Here is a 24,666-nt window from a genome sequence, read left to right on the forward strand (position 1 = left end):
TCATACCTTGGGCATACCTTGGTCATACCTTGGTCATACCTTGGTCATACCTTAGTCATACCTTGGCCATACCTTGGTCATACCTTGGTCATACCTAGGCCATACCTTGGTCATACCTTGGTCATACCTTGGCCATACCTTGGTCATACCTTGGTCATACCTTGGTCATACCTTGGTCATACCTTGGTCATAGCTTGGCCATACCTTGGTCATACATTGGTCATACCTTGGTCATACCTTGGTCATACCTTGGTCATACCTTGGCCATACGTTGGCCATACCTTGGTCATACCTTGGTCATACCTTGGTCATACCTTGGCCATACCTTGGTCATACCTTGGTCATACCTCGGTCATACCTTGGTCATACCTTGGCCATACATTGGTCATACATTGGCCATACCTTGGCCATACCTTGGTTATACCTTGGCCATACCTTGGTCATACCTTGGTCATACCTTGGTCATACCTTGGCTATACCTTGGCCATACCTTGGTCATACCTTGGTCATACCTTGGTCATACCTTGGTCATACCTTGGTCATACCTTGGTCATACCTTGGTCATACCTTGGTCATACCTTGGTCATACCTTGGTCATACCTTGGTCATACCTTGGTCATACCTTGGTCATACCTTGGTCATACCTTGGTCATACCTTGGTCATACCTTGGTCATACCTTGGTCATACCTTGGTCATACCTTGGTCATACCTTGGTCATACCTTGGTCATACCTTGGTCATACCTTGGTCATACCTTGGTCATACCTTGGTCATACCTTGGTCATACCTTGGTCATACCTTGGTCATAGCTTGGCCATACCTTGGCCATACCTTGGTCATACCTTAGCCATACCTTGGCCACACCTTGGCCATACCTTGGTCATACCTTGGCCATACCTTGGTCATACCTTGGCCATACCTTGGCCATAACTTGGTCATACCTTGGCCATACCTTGGCCATACCTTGGTCATACCTTGGTCATACCTTGGTCATACCTTGGTCATAGCTTGGTCATACCTTGGCCATACCTTGGTCAAACTTCTGTCATACCTTGGTCATACCTTGGTCATACCTTGGTCATACCTTGGTCATATATTGGTAATACCTTGGTCATACCTTGGTCATATATTGGTCATACCTTGGTCATACCTTGGCCATACCTTGGTCATACCTTGGCCATACCTTGGCCATACCTTGGCCATACCTTGGTCATACCTTGGTCATACCTTGGCCATACCTTGTCCATACCTTGGCCATACGTTTGTCATACCTTGGCCATACCTTTGCCATACCTTGGTCATACCTTGGTCATACCTTGGCCATACCTTGGTCATACCTTGGCCATACGTTGGCTATACCTTGGTCGAAGACGGCACGCAGCTTGCTGCTGCAGGTGACTCTAGAGCATCCCATACTTAAGTCATACGTTTGTCATACCTTGGTCATACCTTGGCCATACCTTGGTCATACCTTGGTCATACTTTGGCCAATATATTGGTCATACCGTGGTCATACCGTGGTCATACCTTGGTCATACCTTGGTCATACCTTGGTCATACCTTGATCATACCTTGGCCATACCTTGGTCATACCTTGGTCATACCTTGGTCATACCTTGGCCATACCTTGGCCATACCTTGGCCATACCTTGGCCATACCTTGGTCAATCTTCGGTCATACCTTGGTCATACCGTGGTCATACCTTGACCATACCTTGGCTATACCTTGGTCATACCTTGGCCATACCTTGGTCATACCTTGGTCATACCTTGGCTATACCTTGGCCATACCTTGGCCATACCTTGGTCATACCTTGGGCATACCTTGGTCATACCTTGGTCATACCTTGGCCATACCTTGGTCATACCTTGGGCATACCTTGGTCATACCTTGGTCATACCTTGGCCATACCTTAGTCATACCTTGGCCATACCTTGGTCATACCTTGGTCATACCTTGGCCATACCTTGGCCATACCTTGGTCATACCTTGGCCATACCTTGGTCATACCTTAGTCATACCTTGGTCATACCTTGGTCATTCCTTGGTCATACATTGGTCCTACCTTGGTCCTACCTTGGGCATAGGGCTGACGTCACAGTTGAGTTGCGTGGTAGGGAGCAAAAAAACGATTATAGTTCCTACTTAAAACCTTTGAAAATCCTTCTTTTCTTTGGAAATGTTTGCCCAACCTTGAGGTTTTTTTTGCTAGAAGTGACAACTAGGGTCTGATCTTTCATATTTTGGTCAAAATTTCTTCAGTTGACCAGTTTTGATGGCGTAGTGATAGATCTGAGTTGTTGGGTCCAGCGGATGGCTACAGGAGTGAAACTGGGTCAAAGGTGAGGTTTGTTTACTTGAATCAGCTGTGCCGAGAGTTTGAGGTGGTTGACCCTCTGTTTTCTTTCCATGTTAGCTAGTATACCCTTGTGACTTTCTGGTGGAGAAGAATTTTTGAGATTGAAATAAAGGTAAGTACTTTTACAATGTCTTGTTTCAGGGCTTCTTATGCTGTGTGCCAATGGGGAGAATCAACTGTCATGTCAGCCCTGTAAGCGTGGCGCATCTTTAGCTCTACAGATGGCCTATATTTTGGTTCAGAAAAAGGCAAGTAGGTCTGTTTACCGCTGTTTCAACATACAACTTCAATTACAACCCAACCTATCTTCAGACACGAGGGTAAAATAGCTTCAAACTTGGGATAAATTATGGACATGTGTCATGAAGCAGTGAGTCGTTTTGTCTGGGCGTTGTTCCACGAGGTGAGCCAACCGCAAGTGGTTTGACATGATTTGTAGGTCACTCACCATGAAAGGGGATCTTCTATGCATAAATGAAAAACATAGTGACACCAGTCCCTTCCCGGTCGACCCTATGCTGTTTTACGAAGTTGAACACAGTTGCCCGATATCTATAGTACAACACATTTGTCATTCGGAGTTCCCTCCCAATTGCAACCCGTAAAACACTGCTAACGCTGATCACTATTCCAGACCAAGTAAAATGCAATATTCTGTTTGTGTGGTCAGTCGGCATGACCGGTGTCTATAGAACATGTCGTTAAGATGTACACTAGCATCTGTTGTTGAGATCCTTAAAACCGCGTAGTTTTCTACAGCGAATGCAAGTCATATTCAACTTTTTCTTACCAACACTCCTATCAAACACCACAACTTAACAACAGTCTCTCTCTATTTAGTGTGGACAGGGAAATGCTGTCCGTTGGAGGCCGGGCGACTCTGCCTGCAGCCTTTGTTCGTCTGCACACCGTACAGAGGACCTCTTTACAGAGCTGAAAACAGCGGGCCTCATCCATGGCACCGAGAAAACATATTAGGTGACTGAAAAGTTCCATAAATCACTGTGATTTTCCTTTTATATTTCATTGAAATTGTGCGTGTTTACACAATCTCTCGCTGACTGGGTTTGATGACCCCAAGGTGGTGGCAACTGTAAAGCCGGCCGCTAGGAGCGCCATTTTAGTTAGGCTAGTGCGATCATTCTGGCAAGGAAATACCATTCTTTTTATTTGCTCACTGACTGTTAACTTAAGAGGCGACGTTTATAAGATGATTTACATGTGTTTGACAATTTTCCCTTTTTTTCTTCTTTCTGTTGCAAAGATTTGACCTCCCTAGGGATAACAGTGCTAGCCAGGAACTCTGTGAGCTTCAATCACGTGTTCCAGCAGTGGGCCCGGGATTTCGACGATTACAAAAAATTAGGTAAGATATATATGAACAACACATATAAGCGTCACTTTTACTCTTGTTTTGAAAGAGGCTGAACGAGCTACATATTTTCTTGTAGTTTTATTTATTTGAGTTTGTATTTTTTGCTTACTAATAGGCCATATTCCTGTGTGGATTATCAGCCAGCGGATGATGCTGGTGTCGTACGTCATAGGAAATCACTATTTGTTCGAACCACCTGCAGAAGGGAGCAAAGAACCTGCTCTTGACCTTGTCTTCATACGAGGGCAGAGTTGGGAATTCTTACCAGGCTATTACCGCCACCTTGCGCCCGGTAGGGGAAACACAGTTATTGAAAGGTTGCGCCATATTGGCAACACGTCGTGGGTGAGTATACAAGAAGTAAGAGATTCCCCAACCAATGAGCTGATGATTAGAGGAATTCTTCAAAGAATCAACGTTTCAGCGATCAGACGCAGACCAGAGCCGCTCCCTGATTGGTTGAAGGAGAGGTATTACTATCTGACGTCATCAGTATCACGCCCACCGACTGTACAAGTCTTTGATGAGCCGACCAACGTCAAGTGTTTCCGATATTCTGTAGTTGTGGCTCCAAGTGAGACAGACACCAATAATCATACATTTCACGCATCCTACCTCTGGTACTGTATGGACTGCGCAACTGTTGGTGCAAGAGGCGGGGCATATTCTGTCCTTAGAGGAAACCTTGCCAAGTTCGACCTGAAGATGTTGGAAGTGTTATACCAGAAAGAATCACTAGAGGGCGATGTGCTTGACATTGAATCATGGGAGGACCAGGGCAGTCCTGACATACTGAGGTTCCAGGTCAAGAAAGGAAATGAGAACATCACACAATTAACTATGCAGTTCTACCTTCCTACTGCTTAAGACCTATATGATGATTTTGAGGGATGTGGTGTAGTTTTCTTCAAATTGCAATATAATACTGAATAAGGAAAGAATCTGCATTGTCAAGTAATATGTTTGTAGAAATTGTATAAACTGTGTCGTTGCATGTTGCATGTTGTTACATGTTGTATGTGAGATACCTAACATATAATGACCACTTTGTTTAATCAATTACTGTATAATATGAATTAAAAATATTTTAGATCTACATCCAATACCTCTTGTGGGTGTTCTTTTTCAAACATTATTCAATCAGATAGAGTTAGAAATATCACTAATTAGGTAATTAACACCCAACTGCTTTATATAAGCCATTTTATTTCTCGAACTCTATGCGAGATGAATTGTGCAATACACATTATCAAACTATAGTATCACTACCCAATGGGAAATCCAGTTTGGACATGCAAGTATGAGTCACATCAATACATATGTAGCAAATGTACAAAATGTAGTACATGTATTTGTATAAGAGACACCTGGCGATATTTTACAGTACTCCATTCTCACTGTAGTAAGTAGGAATCCGTATGATACATATTCAGCTCGTAAATATTTTGCCGCCACTATCTCAGAGTTAATATCGATAGAATGACCCATGCAGTAACTTGATATTTCGTCTGACCGTCTAATTATTTTCCATACATGCACTCCGGCAGTAGATTCATACTTTTGTTTGAAAATGCTCAAGCATTTATATGAGTATTGTTCGGATACATACACGTATACCTTAAAAATCAGGTATATCATGGGGGCGATTCGCTTCAAAAACCTGCTACTATGCCCACCATCTGCTGAAATCATGGACCTCAAAATGTGTTTTACCGAGAACACCAATTCAGATCCTGTTTCTATGAGGATATTTTTGAATCAGATAAAGATCATCATTATCTGCTGGGGTAATTAAGGTTTACCAAGTTCGTTTTTATACTCGGGTTTGTCCACATCACTATAACGAGAGGATAGCCTGACGGAAGAAACGTTCTGGAACTTCTGGACTTTGACTGCATCACCAAAACAACCATTGAACTTCTGGTGACGTCGATAACGATTTACTTTAGCAACTCGTCAACGTCTGAGCTCCGTGTGAATATCTTCCATTGCCCTAAACTAAGTCATCTTATCGTACCAAGAACCACATACGTCATACGTCTTTTTTTGTCGTACGATTCTAATGACGGCTGTGGCAAACTTGGCCGTCAACAAGGATCTGCGACAACCCTTTCCGTCGCAAAACATTTCAATTTTCAACGACACTGCCATGACTGTCGTAAGAATTCATTTCAATCTGGTGTTGTGAAGTTGTCGTACGACGTATGCCATGTTACCGGTCTTGTGCGTCAGTCGTCGGCCCCGTGTATGTCGTCATGCATCCAGGGTTCTATGAAGATGCTGCAGGTCCCCACCAGACACGCAGACACGAACATCCACAGGAAGATCCGGTCTATGATCATCGCCACGTACTTCCAGTCCTCCTCCAGCTATAGGAATAAGATGGAAAAAAACTTAAATAACAACCATCTACACCCTAATTGTTCAATGATTGTCTGCTTCAGTAAAGCATTAGATACCAAATGTTGTGGCGTCGGGCGTGGCGTAACTGGTAGCGCCAACGGCTTGGAATCTAGAGGTTCTGAGTCACGTGCCGTGCCCCCGATGTTGTGCCCTTGGGAAAGGCACTTTACACGACCTTCCTCACTACACCCAGGTGTAAAAATGGGTACCTGACTTCGGTCGGGGACGTAAAAGACTATCATTACCTTCTGTCTGTACCGTGTATGTGGCACTGTTAATATAAGTTACAAAACTTGAGTGCAGTGCCACATTGTCCTCGTCTGTCCACGAGCAAAAAAAAAAAAAATACCAAATGTGCGATTGAAACAAGAGGCTCACCGCATCACACTTGTCCTGACGTTTCAGGAAGCTGGCCACGTACTCTAGTCCCTCCAGGGCGGGCTTGGCCTCCTCAGGCGCCTCCACAGTCTTGGTGTTGTACCCGGCGTAGTCCTCCTCCTTCTCCTCCACCCGCCTGCCCGCCATCCGCAGACGCCTCAGCTTCACGTACTTGATGGCTGTGGCAATCTTGTTCTCCTCCAGCTCCAGCTGAGACCCGTTGATGTCCGAGTCCTTCCCCTTACTCCTGGGCCGCCGCATGCACAGCATCGTGGGCAGCTTCTGCAGGAAGATCATGCGCACCCAGGGGGGCATCTGGTGGGTGCTGCCCGAGCGGTGGTACACATTTAACACAAACACAGTGGCCACAATAGATAAAGTCACGAGAGTCGCCGTGAAAAGTAGGTACTTGCCAATCAAAGGGATGGCAAATGACGTGGACGGTATTGTGTTAAAGATGACCAATAAGAACACAGATATGGATAGCAAGACCGAGATGCTTAGCGTGATCTTTTGCCCTCGTGACGGCAGGTAAAAGACAAAGAGGGAAATGAAGGAAAAGAGAACACATGGGACGATAAGGTTGATGGTGAAGAATAGCGGGAGGCGCTGGATGACTAGATAGGCTGTGACGTCCACGTAGGGTGGGCAGCACTCATAGTTCTCCACGTGACGGTAGACAGGGGCGTCTATGATGACCCACTCGCCTGTCTCCCGGAAATCGTCTCTGTTCACCTTCCGGTCCCCCCAGGGAATCATGTCCACCAGGGTGTAGTCATAGGTCCACGTGCCGAACTTCATAGAGCAGTTCTGGGACAAAACATTATGTGATATATCTAGTAATGATGCTTTCCTACATGCACTTGATATACAGTCAAACCTGTGCAAGTGGCTACCTCTGCATGAGGACCACTTTTTGTCATTGTGGTCACCTTTTGGTGGTTCTTTAGATATGTTTGTTTTGTTAACTCAAACATTGAACTCCCGTATGCAGAAGCATGTGTTTACATAGTCTCTCGCTGGCTGGGCCGGCCGCTAGGAGTGCGACTTTAGTCAGGCTACTGTATACACTGACCACCTGTTCATTGCCTTCAACCTCTTTGCGAGGTGACCATAGAATGAGTACCTAGAAATATTTTAGCACAATATGCAACCAGGCATAATGATATTCCGGTCATAACAGTACGTTGGGCATGCAACCAGCATTCCATGGCCCGTAAAGTTGGTGGAATGAGTGTATGATAACCACTGAAACATACTTACCTGTTGGTCAAACGGGAAGAAGCGCACGTCGATGTAACAGTAGCTCTTGTAGATGGCTGGCGGGACCCAGCGTACGGTGCCGTCATAGAACACCTGGGCACGAGTGTATGACGTCACCTCGAACTTACCATCAGCACTGCAATGAAGGAGTGATTCCATGTGTGTTTTAGCATGATGCTTATTCTCACCATGTTTGGTCCTGGCTTTATTTTCGAACGTCAAGCTGTAACTTTATGCCTATAGGGCTCTGAGAGATTCCGTAACGTTTAAAAGTGTCTAGAGTTTAGGTCAACGGCATGGACATATTAGTATAATTGAAGAGATATTTATTGAACAACCACTATCATATTTTTAAATGTCTTCGAGGGCTGTGAACTTTTATCTGTGTTTCAAGGAAACTTTTTGGATGTTTGTCTTACAAAATCTGTTGGATACATGGTATTCTAAATTTCTTACCAATATAGATTTTGATAAAGCCGTAACATTTTTTCACTAAAAGTAAGAGATGTTATTTTACCTTGAACTCATTGCGAGATTCTGTTTTTCAGGATGCCGAAGCTTTGAGCCAGTAAACCACTGAGCTCCGTAAAGCTATTGATTGTATGGTTGAAAGCCTGGCTTTAAATGTGCAGGGCCGGAGCTGGTTTCGTCATAATTAGTCCGTTCAGTTTCCATCTATTTTAACACGTTTTCCCTCCCACACCTGGGTCCTCCTATCGACCTCCGGAACTTTATTACTGAAGAGCGGAAATCGATGACGAAATCTTTCACCTACTGATCAATAGTCACGTGACTGGTCTGTATTAGCCTGTGGTTTGCCCTGTCCAGTTTTAGTATGGTCACTGGTCAGCTTGAGGAGGATGCCTAAGACACACTGACTTCATAACTTCGTAGCAACCTTCATAACGTATTGGCTAACATTAATTTACTGTCTGCTGCATACTAACATACACCTCATATATGTAGTGGTGATTGTATCAGAACAAAATTGGACAATAATCTCTTTATTAATAGTACATGGAATTACATTGTACCCTTAGTTCGTCTAACATTTTTTTATAATGCCAGTATTTTCAATGGCACACAAAAATAAGCACAGTACTTTGGGCGAACGTCTTACTTTTTAACCACTTAAATATATATTCTGCAGAAATACGATTTATTTTCTTTTGTTTTAGGTGACCAGACTGTAATGCGAGGTCATCAGACCAGACATAGGCTTCCAACTTGACCACAAATTTGAAAGTAGTTGCCTATATAATTGCTAATATTTGCAATATCTTAAATGCTATCATGTCGTATTACGGGGTACAATTACTGGTGACGCTTTACTATTTCTGCAAGCTTCAACTACAAAGTCTACATCGTTGTACAAACATAGCTCTATGTGCGAGTCAGTCTAAAAATATACCTCTATTTCTAAATTTACATACAAATCAGATCTAGAAGCTTACTCCCGGACATTGTAACGCTTGGAACAACTGCTATGGATAAGTTTGGAATGTCCATCACAAAAAATTGCCATAAGCATGTTTTAAACTTGGATGACATGTTAAAAATCTAAACAGTTATATCATCTTACGTTACTCTTTGTCACTGGGGATGAACACATACGGTGCATTAAAGGTCATCACTGTTGTTTACAAATATAACAATACAATACAGTAGTTGCTTTCGTTAAAGATGAGTGTGGTATCGTATTGCCGTTTCCTTGTGCGGAGGGATCCGGATGATGTTGGTATCACGCCGGCGTTGCCTCGTTCTCCGTGACGAAGGGCTCGAGGAAGATGCAGCCGGTTCCCAGGAGACAGACGACGGAGAAAATCCACAGGAAGATCCGGTCTATGATCATGGCGATGTAGTTCCAGTCCTCCTCCAACTGGGAAGAAATACAACGTTTTAGCTAATTACAATGCGAATGTTTGACATCATTCGTAGTACTTCTAAAATACAAAATCGTTTAAATCGACACCTGTTAAATGTAGTACTAAATACATAGCTTTCCGTAAGGTATATAACAAATCTTACCAAATTTCAAACACTACTTTGCATGTACGTACGCCAAAAAGCAGTTACTCAAGCAACTGGATATGATTTTTGAAACGGTCAGACGTTTCAAACAATCTTCATCGACGTAATTAACATGTATACCTTCGAAACATTTGGTACCTTTGAAATGTCTAATAATATACTAGCTGCGCCCCTTACATTTGACAGGTTGCGAATACAGGAAGACTTTTGATTACCTATAACAGCTGATGTATAGTAATCGTTTACTCACCGCATCACATTTATCCTGCCTCTTCAGGAAACTAGTGACGTACTCCAGCCCCTCTAACGCCGGCCTTGCTTCCTCCGGTGCTTCTATAGTCCTTACGGGACACTTCTTATATTCTTCCTGTTCCTCGCCTGTTTGCCGTCTTGCCCTCATCCGTCTCATCTTAACGTACTGAAGAGCTGTGGCCAGCTTGGTCTCCTCCAGATCCGGGAGCGACATGTGGAGGTCTTTCTCGATGGAAGCCTCGTCTCCGGGTCGCCTCATGCAAAGGATCCCGGGAAGCCAGCGCAGAAACACGACTCTGACCCACTCGGACATGTCGTGGGTGCTGCCCGAGCGGTGGTAAATGTTCGACACAAACACTGTAGCCGTGATTGACGTTGCCACCATGGTTACGGTGAAGAGGAGGTATTTTCCAATCAGCGGCACAGCCAATGAAGTGGATGGGATGGTGTTGAAGATGACCAGGAGGAACACAGACAATGACAGCAGGACAGAAATGCTCAGAGTTATTTTCTCACCACAATTGGAAGGGAGGTAGAAAACAAAGAGGGAGATGAAGGAGAAAAGCACACAGGGGACGATCAAGTTCACGGTAAAGAAAAGGGGGAGTCGCTGTATGACCAGGTAACCTGTGACATCTACATAAGGAGGGCAGCAGGCGTAGTCCTCCACGTGGCGATAGATGGGAGCGTCTATCACAATCCATTCTCCGGACTCCCGGAAGTTTGCTCTGTCCATGGCATCTTCCCACACGGTCATGTCTACCAGTGTGAAATCGTACGTCCACGTGCCGAATTTCATAGAGCAGTTCTGTTGGTCAAACGGGAAGAAGCGCACGTCGATGTAACAGTAGCTCTTGTAGATGGCCGGCGGGATCCAGCGCACCCGGCCGTCATGGAACACCTGGGCACGGGTTTTCGCTGCAACGTCGAAGCTGCCGTCGGCGCTGGAAAAGAGGTTACTCAATGAATGGCAGTCTCTGAAGAACATCTGTGACCGCGGCGGGTGACAGACGTTCAGTCGGCAATTTGTGTAGTCCAACACAGCCCCTGCGGCTCCTGATGTTCCACATAACAAAGTTACCAATGGACAAAGACTGTGTTGGACTAGATCATTGTTTTACAGTCAAAGACACTGCACGTCATTGAGCAGCCCTGGATGTTGCCTTAACATGAAATGATATGATAGCAGGTGTCGATACTAGACAGGAGTGTGCCTAGTCTTATTCAAAAAGATATGGCCAAAACGAGACGGTAAAATTTGAAGTTTTTTCTTTCAGTTCTTAATTGGAGAGCCTACATAAGGCCATCGAAGGCAAAATCCCTAAGGATGTTGCATATTCTAAGAACAAAAGACATGTCAATTCTCATTTCTGGGACACTGTGTTGATCAGCAATTTCATCGCATTTTTAAAGAAGGAAACTTGCTCACACAAGACTCCAGAGTGACGAGCAACATTCACGAAGAGCGTCGTTTTCAGTACCAGGAAACAAAGTGCAGATAACAATCAATGGGTAGTGGATACAGTTTTAGATTTTTCTATCGATGAAACATCAGCAGTCTTACGCGTCATGCAATACGTCTTTATCGGTAGTTTTACATGTTTTCAAGGCCAAAATACATATTCCAGCATCCAAAAATTTTGTCCAATGTTTTTTTCGTGAACTATTTATGCTCGAATTTTGCATATGATTCTATCAAGTGATGAAGATGTAGGTAAATGTGAAATGTTGGTTTGAACCAGACACGACAAAAACTGAGTAATCCATTGCTTTGTTTATTGCATTTATCACATTCACAACATCCATAGCCGTGACCATGGACTATCTCAAACAGACAGAACGGGAGGACGATACATGTATGTCTTTGAACGTAACGCACATTCTCATAGCAGACAATGACAGAGACCTCATACGTAAAACATACATTACAGATTACATCAGACAATGTGTTAGGTCTAGCTACTGTTACAATCTACAACTACTAGGCTATGTTACATGATGCTACTTTGGCATACTCTACGATGGGTGTGAACTACAGAACGGTACATTAATGCACTACTACTACCGTGCAAGAGAAGGTTGCAGCCAGGAATCATTCTCTTATGTAAGATGTCCCATAGAAGTTACACTTTAAGTCACTGCCCCTTCATTTGTCATCACATGAGTCATGACGTTTTGAACTTTTCTTTCAACCGGTGCATGACTATGACGCGCTTCACTTTATCGTTACGTAACTAAGGTTATTCAATGTTCCGTTATGACATATTGGTATTTATTGGTATTTGGATAGGTTGTAATTATCATAATTGTCCCAGTGGGAAATATTGTCTGTTTTGCGGAGGCAAATGATCGACCTCATTCCCGGGACTAATACAGTGAATAGTGAATTCAAAATTTCATGCATCACTACTTTGGTCATCAGTACCCGTTTATCTTACTTCAATCAAACAGTCTCAGCTTTCAATAGAATGTACTAAATGAGATATGTCTGTGGACGGACTACAAGCTCCCCATCATATATTACTTTCCGGGCATAAGAACCTTTCCGGTGCAAAACCTGTCCGGGGTGCTTTGAAAATGGCGAATCTACTCCTCCTCCCCAACGACTTACGAACGTCCACAGAAAGTAGGCTAAGCTAAGTGTTTCACTACTCGGACGGATATCGAGAGTGCGGACAGCGTGATTGTAAGTGAGCCCCATATGAAGAATCGTTAAGCCGTCCAGCCAACCAGCCAAAGTTTGTAGGTCAGACTACTCCAATAGATTCCCCATCACCCTCCACACTCCCACCTGGTGCCCCATCAGGGTAAATCCGGACAGAACTGCACCAAGGTGATGAGAATGAGTCTCAATTTTCTCGCTCATTTCAGGCGACCCGTCATACTTGGCAGCTATTGATTTCTATTTCTCCATGTGTGAGTGCCTTCTCAAAATGACCGGGCAGGAGTTCTCACTAAATGATGCCGTGCTAGAGCTTATGAGAAAATGAGTTGACGAAATGGATTCGAACGTGTCACTGATGCATCTTCTGGCCTTCATATATTAGTCCAGGAGGAGATACCTGAAAAATGTAGTTTCGTAGCAAACCCTGTACATAATTAGTCCACTATCATGGTATGATAACGTGGTGTCTCCCAATCATTTGAAAATATGTTGTCTATGGTCATGGTGGGACATCGTGGTTCTAGGGCTCTTTATGCTAACTTATGCAAATTAGATGATTATGTCTGAAATAAAAAAAAATGAACCAAGATAACTTGAGTAATACTAATAATATATCAAACTTAGTGAAAGTCACAATCATCAGGAGAGTTTTCATTTTCTGATCCTTGGAAATGCCTAGCTCGTTTCTATAGCAACCGTTATATATATATATATATATATATATATATATATATATATATATATTTACGAATAGTTAAAAGGATACTTTGAATTTTACCTCTTGATATTACGTGTGAATTAGGCTAGAATATATCTAGAATACAAAATATGAACAGGAACAGGAACATTAAGAACCCACAGACAGGGCCTACAGACTTCCTGACTGCCAAACTTTCTGCTAACTAACACGAGAGTACCTAGCAGGTGGTTCGCTAAGTAATTTGACATTTCCTCTCCTTTCCGTGATTAACTCCACGTGATACGTAGTACATCAATCATGTCTTATTGGAAAATTATGATGGCAAAAAAGTCATATTCTGATTAATATCTTCCTCTTCAATGAATGTTGATGTGGGTTTACTTTCACAAAGGTCACATGTGATTGGGTTCAGACCCAACCGGATTAAACTCGGCCCACTTTGGGTCCTCTTGGCTAATTCTGGGGTTATTTGAGGTATAATTACGGTCAGCCCTTCATTAACACCTGCGAGAAATCTAACTTATCTTCTTACCCTTGATTGACACATGGAAATGCCTAGCATGAAGGGTGAAGAACTCATGACCAACGTAATAATTTGGCGAGTTTTACGTGGCCTTTACTGTAGAATAGCCCATAGACCTCGGGTAATATACGACTTATTGATTTGGCGTTATACTCATAAAAGTCAGATAAGCAGCATATGAGAGGATGCCAAATACAAAATGTTTTAAAATTAGGTAGGAAATTGGGTAGTAAAATTATCTTACCGATCTCTTCACTATCTTTTTGTTGTCTATAAACCTGAATGTAAGCCAATCATTTCATATATACGTCATGTATTTCAAGTATCTGTAATGTCATGACAACAGCCAATGTGCATATATCAGTTATCAAATTATGAAAATCTTCTGATTGTTTATAAACCTGAATATGAGCCAATCATTTCATATTTACTGCATGTATCTGTTATGTCATAACAACAGTCAATGTGCATATACCCGTTATCAAATGATAAAGAAAATAAGTTTGCTCTAATCTCAAAGACACTGGTGATCGTAAGATAACGACCAACTACTGAGCTTAATTACTCCTCTGATAACAATAAAGGTTGGATTTACCACCCAAACGAGACGCATTAGTCTAGAACAGAACAGCTCCTACCTAATATACGTCTGTCTTCACTTTGACTTTGAGTTACTGCTGCCACATATTGATGTTATTAACACGCGGATTAATTTAGTCGTAAATGGCAGAGGCCAGGAATCTAATATTCCGCTCTGCTCCGTTTTGGAGCCCTGGAGTCATACATACTTCTGCCAGGCTGACTGAAGCGGAACCAGGTAATAGATATTACAGCTCATATACCGGCAAAAAAAGCTCCGAATAGTGAATTCCTCAGCAAGACGCTTGATTTATAAATATGAACAATTATAGGACATTATTTTGCTTAAGTATGTTTGGCTATTTTATAGATAATCAAATCAAGGGAATAGAAAGTTGCACATTAACCTTCATTACCTCTACCTGAAAACTATCCGGTCAACTCTCAACTATCTGATCATTCAATGGTGTGATGTTTCGTCAGCTTGTAATCACGAGTGTGTCATGTGGTAAAATGTTTTCTATTCTTTAATATGTATTGTTATCAATAGCGTTGATTCAATTGTTAAACTGTTAGCATTAGACTATTTGTATGAGTACCATTCTTTTATCAAGTTGCTGGGTAACGATATGGATAAGTTAACATTGGTAACATTATATTGTTGATGTCGTCATTGAGTCTATAGCTATCCACACAAAAACTATCAACATTCGAAGTTGCGAGCTCATTGTAACATAACAGCAGGAGAGGACAATACCATAACATGCATGAAGGTGCACTAGGTTAGATCACTACAACTGTGTGACATTCGAGAAATTATTTCAACGGGGACGCAGACAAGACATGCGAAGCGCTGACGTAAAACTCAAAAGCGGTACTCACTTGTTGTAGAGGACAACATCCGGGACCCATATCTCTGTTGAAGGTACCCGGATGTACGTCAAGTTCCCATAATCTTCCGGTTGCCAGTTTAGCTTGTAGTCGAACCATTCCTAGTAGAGTAGAATAAATAACAATAGGCACCATGAAAACATTTCAACTTGATATGACTTAATTTCAACTTGAACTGCCTAATGATTAGTTCTTGATCACACCTTCAGTTTGGTAAGGTTGAAGGATATCTAAAACATACATCTGCAATTAGTTACCTGTCTAAGCCAGACGCTGGTTGTCAACACTTGGTTCTTCTCGTCCTGAAAGGAAAGACAAGAATTCATTAGAGAAATAATATCTGAATATGTGGTCTTTTCAACATTGTCCGTATCTTCTTTAATCTTAAATGACAATATAGTCAAATGAACAGTGATTACGTTGTACCCGTGTTATGTGGCCAATGAATTATGCGTAAGAAGACGTAATGTGCAAGAATCCGTTCATCACGGACGAAAGGTTGTGGATGCTTCGTTTCCAAGATCATATGCAGTTACTTGGTGTTACTTGAGTAACTGTTGTTTGGCGTATGCGGAAGAATGATTCAACGTCATTGTCTAGCTATTCTGTAGATAGATAACAATAATAGCAAAGAAACTGTAAAATAATGAATCGATAGTTAACGTAGCCTCAAGATAGTATAATGCTTAACTTTCTTTCAATACTAAAGTATTCACGGGTCAAATTTACAACGACCACTGTTACCTTGTTCAGAATCAATCGGTCACATTACCCAGTGAGGTGAAAGCCAGGTCACCAAACCCATAGTAATATCTTCTCTATCTACCAAAGACAATATACTTGTGACTTATCCTTGAACCCGAAGCATCTACACTGTATGAAATGATACCCACATGACCGTTGTCTGTATGGGGTTTCAACATGATTGAATTCAAATGACTTTGCGCCACGCCGATATCGAATGAGGTACAAATATTCGAGGTTATTAAGTTGAAACGGTTCCAAAAATTATAACGAATGGTTGAACAAGGTACAGAAACGGACGAGGTCAAGGGCTAGCACCACGATCTTGGCAACATTTCTTGGTGTTTCGTTTCGGCACATATATAAGCTGATAGGTCATATCTTTTGGACCGTGCTGAATATGTAGCAGCTAACGCCTGGTGACAGGATATGTCTTTGATGGGAAGTATGTACCCGTACATTTTCCCTGCCCTGAGGCACATTTAGCTTACAACTTACAGCAAACTTCACATGAGGGTACGCCTTGGCTACAAATATGTGGTATGTTGTCAGAAACTGGATTGATTCATAACATGTAAGCCGAATAAACGCAGTAGAGGGCATACGCATGGCTAAACACCTTATACCATCTCTCTCCGCGCCAGGGTCCTGTAAATGTAGTGGTTATACCGGGCACATTGCTTTACGCGGTTCATCTGAACCCTAAATGTGTTGCATTCAGTTCCACTTCGAATTGACGCTGTATTGTCAACCTGTGCTTAAATCTTGTATGAATCACTACATCCCTGCCAATATGTTTGGTGATTTGTATGTATCAGTGCTGATAATCTTCTCTTTTGGTTTTGCTTTAAAGCTGTAACGTGTCTAGCTGGGCATTCCCTATCCTTTACCATTGCCGTCTATAACGGCCCATTCCCGTGTTTCCCAGAGGCATTTGGAATGTTTTGCAGGCGGAGCCACAGCTGCTCGGACCCCGCAACTAATCACACAAATGGTGCAGCCACCGCCATCCTTTATCATGACAGTTGATTCATGAACATTCGCGGAGCCCAGTATACGTAATGAACGAAGCTCAGCTGGGGTAGATTCTCACATACATGGACTTGGCAACGGCACGTTTTGGGAGCATATAAAACCGTCTTGTAGCTCTATATCAATGTATACCATAAAGTTTACGGCTTTAGTTAGACCTTATATTTAGAATATATAATACAGCATTTATGACAGAAGGGTAATCGATAATTGATTACAAAGCAATCAATTTGTATCTGTTGATCTTGAATAAGTCGTCGTTTCGGAGTGGCATATGGCTATTGTAGTCCAAGAACCCTTAGCGTTTTGGACTGAACATATGTTTCGTTTTCAATATATTCTTATATATAACATTATTTTCTAGACTTGCAAACCCATCCGAATCTAGAATATGTAGCGAGGGATGATATAACAAGTAAACACAGAACCATAGCGAAACGTTGACAGTACAGGTAGGAACAATGTCTTCAGGTAAAGATGCCATTTGTGAGCTTGTTTCTTACCACATCTATGAGTTGTGATATGGCGATGCCGAACTTGATGGTGACCTTGTCTGTGACGTTTTTGACCGGACGTGGTACCTTATTGTACTTCACAAACAGGTCCCGGTACAGCTTCTCCCTGGCCTCCAGACCAAGGCAGCCTGTAGGGAGGAAAGGGTAGGGGAGTTACTTGCTGTACTGTTACGGTAATCAGATAAACAGAGGTTGTATCATTTTTATATTCTATGAGACAAATATGTACATGTATGACCGCGCAGTTGGGTCATTTGCTCGGCAGCATTTGTAGGATATCTTTACAGAATATTTACAGCGTTCTGTTCTCTAATGAGTAAAGAGTATCGGACATAAGAAGATATTCATGACGTGCATCAACGATTACAAAGTAGCATTAGACCTACTAGCATTAGAAGTCACAGAATATTAAAATAAGACAACATCTAAGAATTACCCTTGATTACAAAGGGGTAATTATAAGCTAATCATGGGCCATCTATAGGACATATAAAGATTAGATATGTACACATAGGAAAATGAATCACTCGTACAAAGAGTGCCTAGCTATAGATATAATAAAATGCATTGTAAATTGTAGATGACCTCAGCCGATCCCTTATAGATTTTGTTCTAACATAAAGTTTTGATTATTTCTTGCCTGCAATATTGCAGGTGGCCATACCAATGAGTCAGCGTATTTGGTGAGTTTTATCACCAGTACCCTATTTTATGGGGTTTGACTGTTTTAAACTACATGCATATGTAGTAAATTCTAGTCATAAACTAAGAGGAGATCAATTCACATAATCATAAATATTTTTGTTACCATAAATACAATATTGGGTCATGCCATTCATATGCGAACAATGAATTGTTCACTTTATGTCATATTATGGGCGTAAGGTGGGAAAACAGCATTGTATTGGGCAATTGATGTAACAATGAGCATATTTGTATATGTTAGTTGTCGAGAGCTAACATCTGTTGCACCGAGCACCATTTGTACGGCTCTGGCAGTAGTCAGTCGCTGAATTTCCCTACCAGTGTGTACAATCAAACCTACAACATAAACGGCATTAAAACTTTTGTATACGGGACATTGGGTGAAAGGTGGAAGGCAATAACCACATTGATTGGGAATTCACGACTGCCCATAATCCTACCTAAGGTCTTACAGAAGAGCTACAAGTCGTTTGACGACCTCTCCGCCGTGCTTTTAAAGGCCAGGGGATAATCAAAGCCGAAACACGGCAATATAATCTACCCATCAGTCAGGTTAATGATCCGGAAAGTCTCATCAAATTCCAACCAAGTGCAAGTTTGATGGAGGGGGAGGGGGGCTCGTGGGTCAGGCAAAATAGCCCGGTATTCGCGAACACGCCCGTAAGTTTATGGCGTGTGAGATGAGGTCGCGAAGGGTCGGGCGTGACCAACAGATGAGTGTTGATGAGATATAAAAGTGTTAGTTATGATTTAGACTGGGGATTAATATAATAAAACCGCGAGTAAACCAAGGGTTAACAGCATTGGCCACAAGCTGTGATATACAGGTGGTCGTATTCCTGATGAGCATATGCATGGTGATTTGAAACCGATGAGATGAGATGGTGTGTTCCCTGTGCTGATTATTAGACAGTCGTTGATCTTCCCTGACTTTGATTATCACAAGACAGTCCCTACCACTCTTTCGATAATCTTGAAGACGTATTTCATTATCTCACAATGGTACTACGACATTCCTATTTTATATGCACTGTGTCGTGAGATGAGTTTGCTATGGGCGTCAACAGCAAGAGTGAAAAGCAATGCAGGACTTAGCACGCATACGTGCTATACCCACATGTATCATGCAGTACCCAAGTGTGTAGTCTCATTTACCATGTGATAATGTTGAATGTATTAAGTCAGATAAGCACATATCCAATTTCCTACAAGCATGAATTATAAGTCTATCGGAAGCAGTGCAAATGGCAGGATGATTGTATACTAAACTATCAGACACAAAATAGCGAACATTTCTGGTTCCTAAATTTTTCTTCACCCATAAGGGTAATACATGTACTGCTATAACGTTTTATCAACCTCCATCCAACACTTTATAAACTGTTTTCCGTTCTTATTGGTTGTATTCCCATCTCCCAGCGATCAGACTACGTGTCATTTATCACTGGTATGTTCCTGCGACTGTCCTAGCGGAGCCAACTTTGTAGTGGTTTTCCGGCTCATTTTCTTGTCCTTCAGACCAAAGTGAAGGAAAAGATGAGTTTGTGGCTACTGGCTCATTGACTTGCCTTATTGTCCATGAATCCCTTTCCTTTTTAGGCCGGAGATTGTATCCTAATAATTGGTTTTTACGCCTGAGGTCTGCAGCTATCTCTTCTTCTGCACTCACAAGATACGAGCCAGGTTCTTCTAATCATTGCTTCCGCTCACAATACTCCTACAATTACGCGTATCCGGCCTGAGGCTGAGAAAATTGGGCAATTTGTAGTGTGCGAGTACCTGATGGCTCATCTATGCACCAATCGTTGGCTGAATGCAGGGCCAATGGAGTTGTATTTTCCATTTCCTGGAAAACCGATCTATTTAAGCAGACATTAAAGCAGGCGTGCACTAATCAAGTTCCGTTGCTTCACTAGACGTAACCTTTCCGAGTACTTTTAGGTGTTCTTAAAGATCAGATTATGTACAGTGCTTTTTTAATCAATGTCAATCACCGAAATTGATTAGAATTGCAATTCAAACCCTGCATCTACATCAATTGTTTTTAAAGCCCAAAGCGTCTTTTTGGCACGAACTGTTAAAAATAATTGGACAGAAAAGGTTTCGCTTACGCCAGCAAATATCAGCTCCAGTTGATATATACTTGAAGAACAAGGTCATTCTGATTTATACCGTCGTAAAGTCAAACGCCGATGTGCTGTTCATAGTCGTCCTTTCCACCTTCTGCAAACCAGTCCAGTTTACCAGATTCATTCAATTTACTCATTTTTCCACATATCGGCCAGATCATTGGGAACGTGCTTAGACATACATTTTGGTTGATGACGCGGACAGATCGGTGGTTCTGGCTTTAAAGGTGAAAAGTTTACAGCACATGGGTTAGGGGCACTGGGAGAGGGCAGAGAATTAGCATTACAATCTTTACAGACTTGGGAAGTTCACAGCGGATCTATTACATAAAGCACATTTTCGACGGTGAATTGTATGTATGCAAAGAACTAATGTATGTGTTTCATCACTTTCTAGGCAGTTTTACGAATGAAGACCAACAAAACGTGTAACGGCAATCTAGAAATAACGTATGAAACTGCAAAAAAATTACGAAACTGAACAAATCATCTACTACCTAAGCACTGCGGCAATCCTTTGCAGCATTGGCCACTTTTTATTGTTACTGGAGACTCTTGCACGGCACGTAGTGCATTGCCTTGATACCACTGTTGAAGCCAGAATAAACTCGGCACCCCCTATCTTATCCTACATTATTTTATATTGAGACGCCCCGTGAATGCAATACACCAAATTGTGCAGCTCTCCACATCACTCCACCCACCCATCAGACTTATAGCAAGCGACACTGTGATACGCAGTAGTTTATTTCTAATGCGGCAATTCGGCCTCTTGGCACATCCGATGATTGCAACTGAAGACGCCTTAATGCCCTGCAAATCCCGGTACGTGTAATCCTTTCGGCGATGTAATATGTGTGAACGGTACAAACGAAGTGAGAACCAGCAGCTACACGGGTTTCAATAGATAGGTCATTTTTTACAGGTCAAACTGGCTGTGAGTGTCCCAATAGCTGCCCACATCCCCAGGAGTTGCCTCACGAACGAATGAATGAGTCTAACAAATGAGATTCCTCTAACAAATATCATTCATATTCCAAAAGTTGCCATGTCACCGTGGGGTTTCTTAGTGTACAGTCTGTGAGATGTTTCTTGAAGCATTTGGTGCAGTGGAAGGGTATTATGCAATGCACAAGTCGTGCAGGTGTGTGTAGACATAATCATAAGCTGCCCTTCCCAAGCCTGCTGACCCCTTCATCATCCTTGCCAATTGGCCTCAATGCACTACTCGACCCTGAATAATGTTTGGGCTCTCTTAATTAAACCGCGCTCACACGCCCGGATTAGCCCGCTGCGGAACCACCACAGAATGACCTCTGGTGCCACCACACTCGGATGTGGGGCATCTATTCCCTACAGAAGAGAGTGAGTACGTTGATGATAGCACGAAGCAATCGCACTGGTGGCCCCAATGTAGTGTTCTGCATAGTGCCTATTGGTCTCATGGTGGCTAATAACTAGTGTAGCCAATAGCATGTAAATTGTACCCGAATATGAAGCGTTTATGGTATTCTACCCGTGAAAACACTCCGTATTTGCTAAATATCCATTGTACGCAGGCATTCACACGTTTCCTCTACATTCAACCAGTTAACAACATGGAGAAAGGCTGACACATAGCGTAGGTAATATTCCAGGACCAAAGCATGAAGATTGTGCCACAAAACTGTCGCCCACAGCCGTAATTTCTCCTTTGACCTTTGGGCATCCTTGTCTTTAGTGCGAAGAGACAGCATCCCTTTAATTGAACCATAAGACAGGTACTCAATCACCACAGACTGTTCTCCTCTAAGTCCTTTGGCTGATTGAATGCCAGGATTTCATATTAATCTTCTTGGACAATGAGCCGTTTGCTTTCATATCGGTTGACCCAGTTCTAAGGAGCTTGAACAGGCAATGCATTCTTAATGCTGTTTCCCTTGGCATATATAACCCAGGAAGAGGATCTGAGGGGGAACTTAACCCGAGGTCAGCCCTGTCCTTCTGAATAACCAAGATGTCGACAAGGACAAGAAGGAAGATTAAAAGCTTTGGCGAACACTTAATGATATTTATCATTGGCAATGCAGAGGATGGCATGAACTGCATGGGCTGCACTAAAGCCAACAGCCTAAAGCCTTTGAAATATCTTCTAAACTACAGCAACTGTATTGTTGCAAAGAACTTGGCCATTGAAAACGAATCTCTTTTGTCTACGATTAGCAGTTCTGAATCAAAGCTCTGTGAAAATGCTCAGCTTACCTAAACTTTGAATGATAGCTATATAGGTTATGTGGGACAACCTTTTGCACGCCATCAATTAACAATGCAGACAAAAGCGTCTCGGAGTATACGTAAAGCAATGTAATCTGACGGGAAATTTAGATTAAAGTGTGTGTGTAAATGCAGTTCTGTCCAACAACAATACCCCTGGGTGTCCTCGAGATTGATGAAATTGGGAACGCCGAATTGCATTCACTACTGAAACAAAAACCATAAAGTTTCCTCCAAACTGTCCGTACGTATTACCATGGCCCTGCCTTTACCGCTATGTGACCCCTGCATATCTACCACAGCCCAAGCGAAAATTGCACTTGACCTGACCTTGATGACACATCATTCATTGCTGATAGTCCCTTCAAACTTCAATTACAGAGAGGCCGTATTATTCTCAGATAGAGGGCTTCCCAGGGAGCAATTGTAACACACGGGTGACTTTTCTCCGATTGCGTCAGGTTCTATCGGTCTCGCGAGAGTTGATGACGGCGATGAGGTGACTTGGTACGAGAGTTCACGTGAGGTTACAGAGGATGGAACAATAGGAACTATTGATTTTTTTTCATGGTTAACACGTGAATTAAATTGCAGTTCTATAATTATAGACTACCATTGACATGAGATGGAAAAAGATACTGACTTTTTAATAGGTCAAGGAAGCATTTTTTTGTTGGCTCCTAGTGGCTTGTCCAAAGGAGATTGGGGCGTTATGTCAATGGGTACAACGTCCTAAAAAGGGCGTTCAATAAAATCATTCTCACCCAGAAGCAAAGGGTATAACTTAAATTTCGGGGCACATTGAACGCCCGTCATACCCATTTAAATTTGAATCTTAAATTGGAGCAACTATTTAAAAGTAGTCAGCAACGTTACCACTGGACAGATAGATAGACTGAAAGATAACTGTAAAGGAATTGTATTTGCTTCCAGATTTGTACATTTATCATGCATACACGTAACTTGGTTCTGCTTGAAAAGCTTCTACAGCAGTACTCGATAAGTCATCGCTTAGATTTACATGGCCGCAGACAGGAAAACTATAACCATACATTTTCCGCCATATCAACCAACACCAGTCGCAATGCATTCTTCATTCTTCGCTACACTTAAGACGTGCGTATCCCTTTACTCAATAAACCATATATGAATGATTCCTCACCAGGCTATGAATGATTCCATGCAGTGTACAGACTGAGAAAGAATGCAGTGTGGCCTAGACCTTCCATCAGTGTCCACAGCTATTCTGCTCTATTAACCATCTGGTGAACATTATCTGTTCCAGTCACTTTTCACCTTTCCACTATTTTGAAAGTCAGTGGATTTCCGTACGAGTAGATTTCATATTCCTTATACACTTGTTTTCAACAACACAGCACCGTTGTATGGATTTAGGTTATTGATATAATATTTCATCAAAACATGTTTTAGGCGCAAATTTGGACATAGGATACGTTTTGATACAAAACGGGTAGAGTCATTTACTGTTAACAGTATTATTCTTTTGTGACACACAGGAAAACACTGATGAAACGATGAAACGAACTCTTATAAAACTTATGCTCACTTCTGCTACAGTGAGTGAGCAGCCCTTGAAACTGCAGGGATTTTGTGCTCTAAGGCTAAGCTTGATTGAGCCCCTTTCTGGCAGATAGCGTGTGTAGGAAAAAGCTACAGGGATAGAGACGGCATTAGTGCACACGGCATCCATCATCTCAGGCTATCCTCTCCGCCTGTTGAATACAAAACTCCGCCTGTTGCATACCAAATATCCGTCATGACAAACCGCTGGGAGCGCGCTGGCAGCTGGCCAGAACGGGCAGGGGGAATGTCAGCCGGCATTGCGTATGTTAGGGATTACAAGCTGG

General features: G+C 42.3%; 2 protein-coding genes across 3 annotated transcripts in view; one reads left to right on the forward strand and one right to left on the reverse strand.

The window, feature by feature from the left end:
- The first annotated feature begins 3,237 nt into the window (after nt 1–3,237).
- On the forward strand, nt 3,238–4,787 carry LOC118431922. The gene is made up of 3 exons (XM_035843362.1): nt 3,238–3,338; nt 3,625–3,726; nt 3,851–4,787. Exon 3 carries the CDS (start codon nt 3,883–3,885, stop codon nt 4,600–4,602), a length of 720 nt encoding a protein of 239 aa, XP_035699255.1. The 5' UTR covers nt 3,238–3,338; nt 3,625–3,726; nt 3,851–3,882; the 3' UTR covers nt 4,603–4,787.
- A 135-nt stretch (nt 4,788–4,922) lies between these two features.
- The window catches only part of LOC118431921 (neuronal acetylcholine receptor subunit alpha-4-like), a 28,908-nt gene continuing 9,164 nt past the window's right edge, over nt 4,923–24,666 (reverse strand). The window contains exons 2-7 of one of the 2 annotated variants that reach the window (XM_035843360.1): nt 17,700–17,839; nt 15,678–15,722; nt 15,412–15,521; nt 7,780–7,915; nt 6,517–7,326; nt 4,923–6,104 (exon numbers count right to left, since the gene is read on the reverse strand). In XM_035843360.1, the coding sequence (XP_035699253.1) occupies nt 5,964–6,104; nt 6,517–7,326; nt 7,780–7,915; nt 15,412–15,521; nt 15,678–15,722; nt 17,700–17,839 (1,382 nt within the window). In that variant the 3' untranslated portion in view covers nt 4,923–5,963. Of the gene's footprint in view, nt 6,105–6,516; nt 7,327–7,779; nt 7,916–8,368; nt 9,659–10,060; nt 11,007–15,411; nt 15,522–15,677; nt 15,723–17,699; nt 17,840–24,666 lie in introns of those variants that run through there. The other variant, XM_035843361.1, reaches the window with a different exon arrangement.

The sequence above is a fragment of the Branchiostoma floridae genome, chromosome 15 (assembly GCF_000003815.2).
Source record: "Branchiostoma floridae strain S238N-H82 chromosome 15, Bfl_VNyyK, whole genome shotgun sequence".
In the NCBI taxonomy this organism is placed as follows: domain Eukaryota; kingdom Metazoa; phylum Chordata; class Leptocardii; order Amphioxiformes; family Branchiostomatidae; genus Branchiostoma; species Branchiostoma floridae.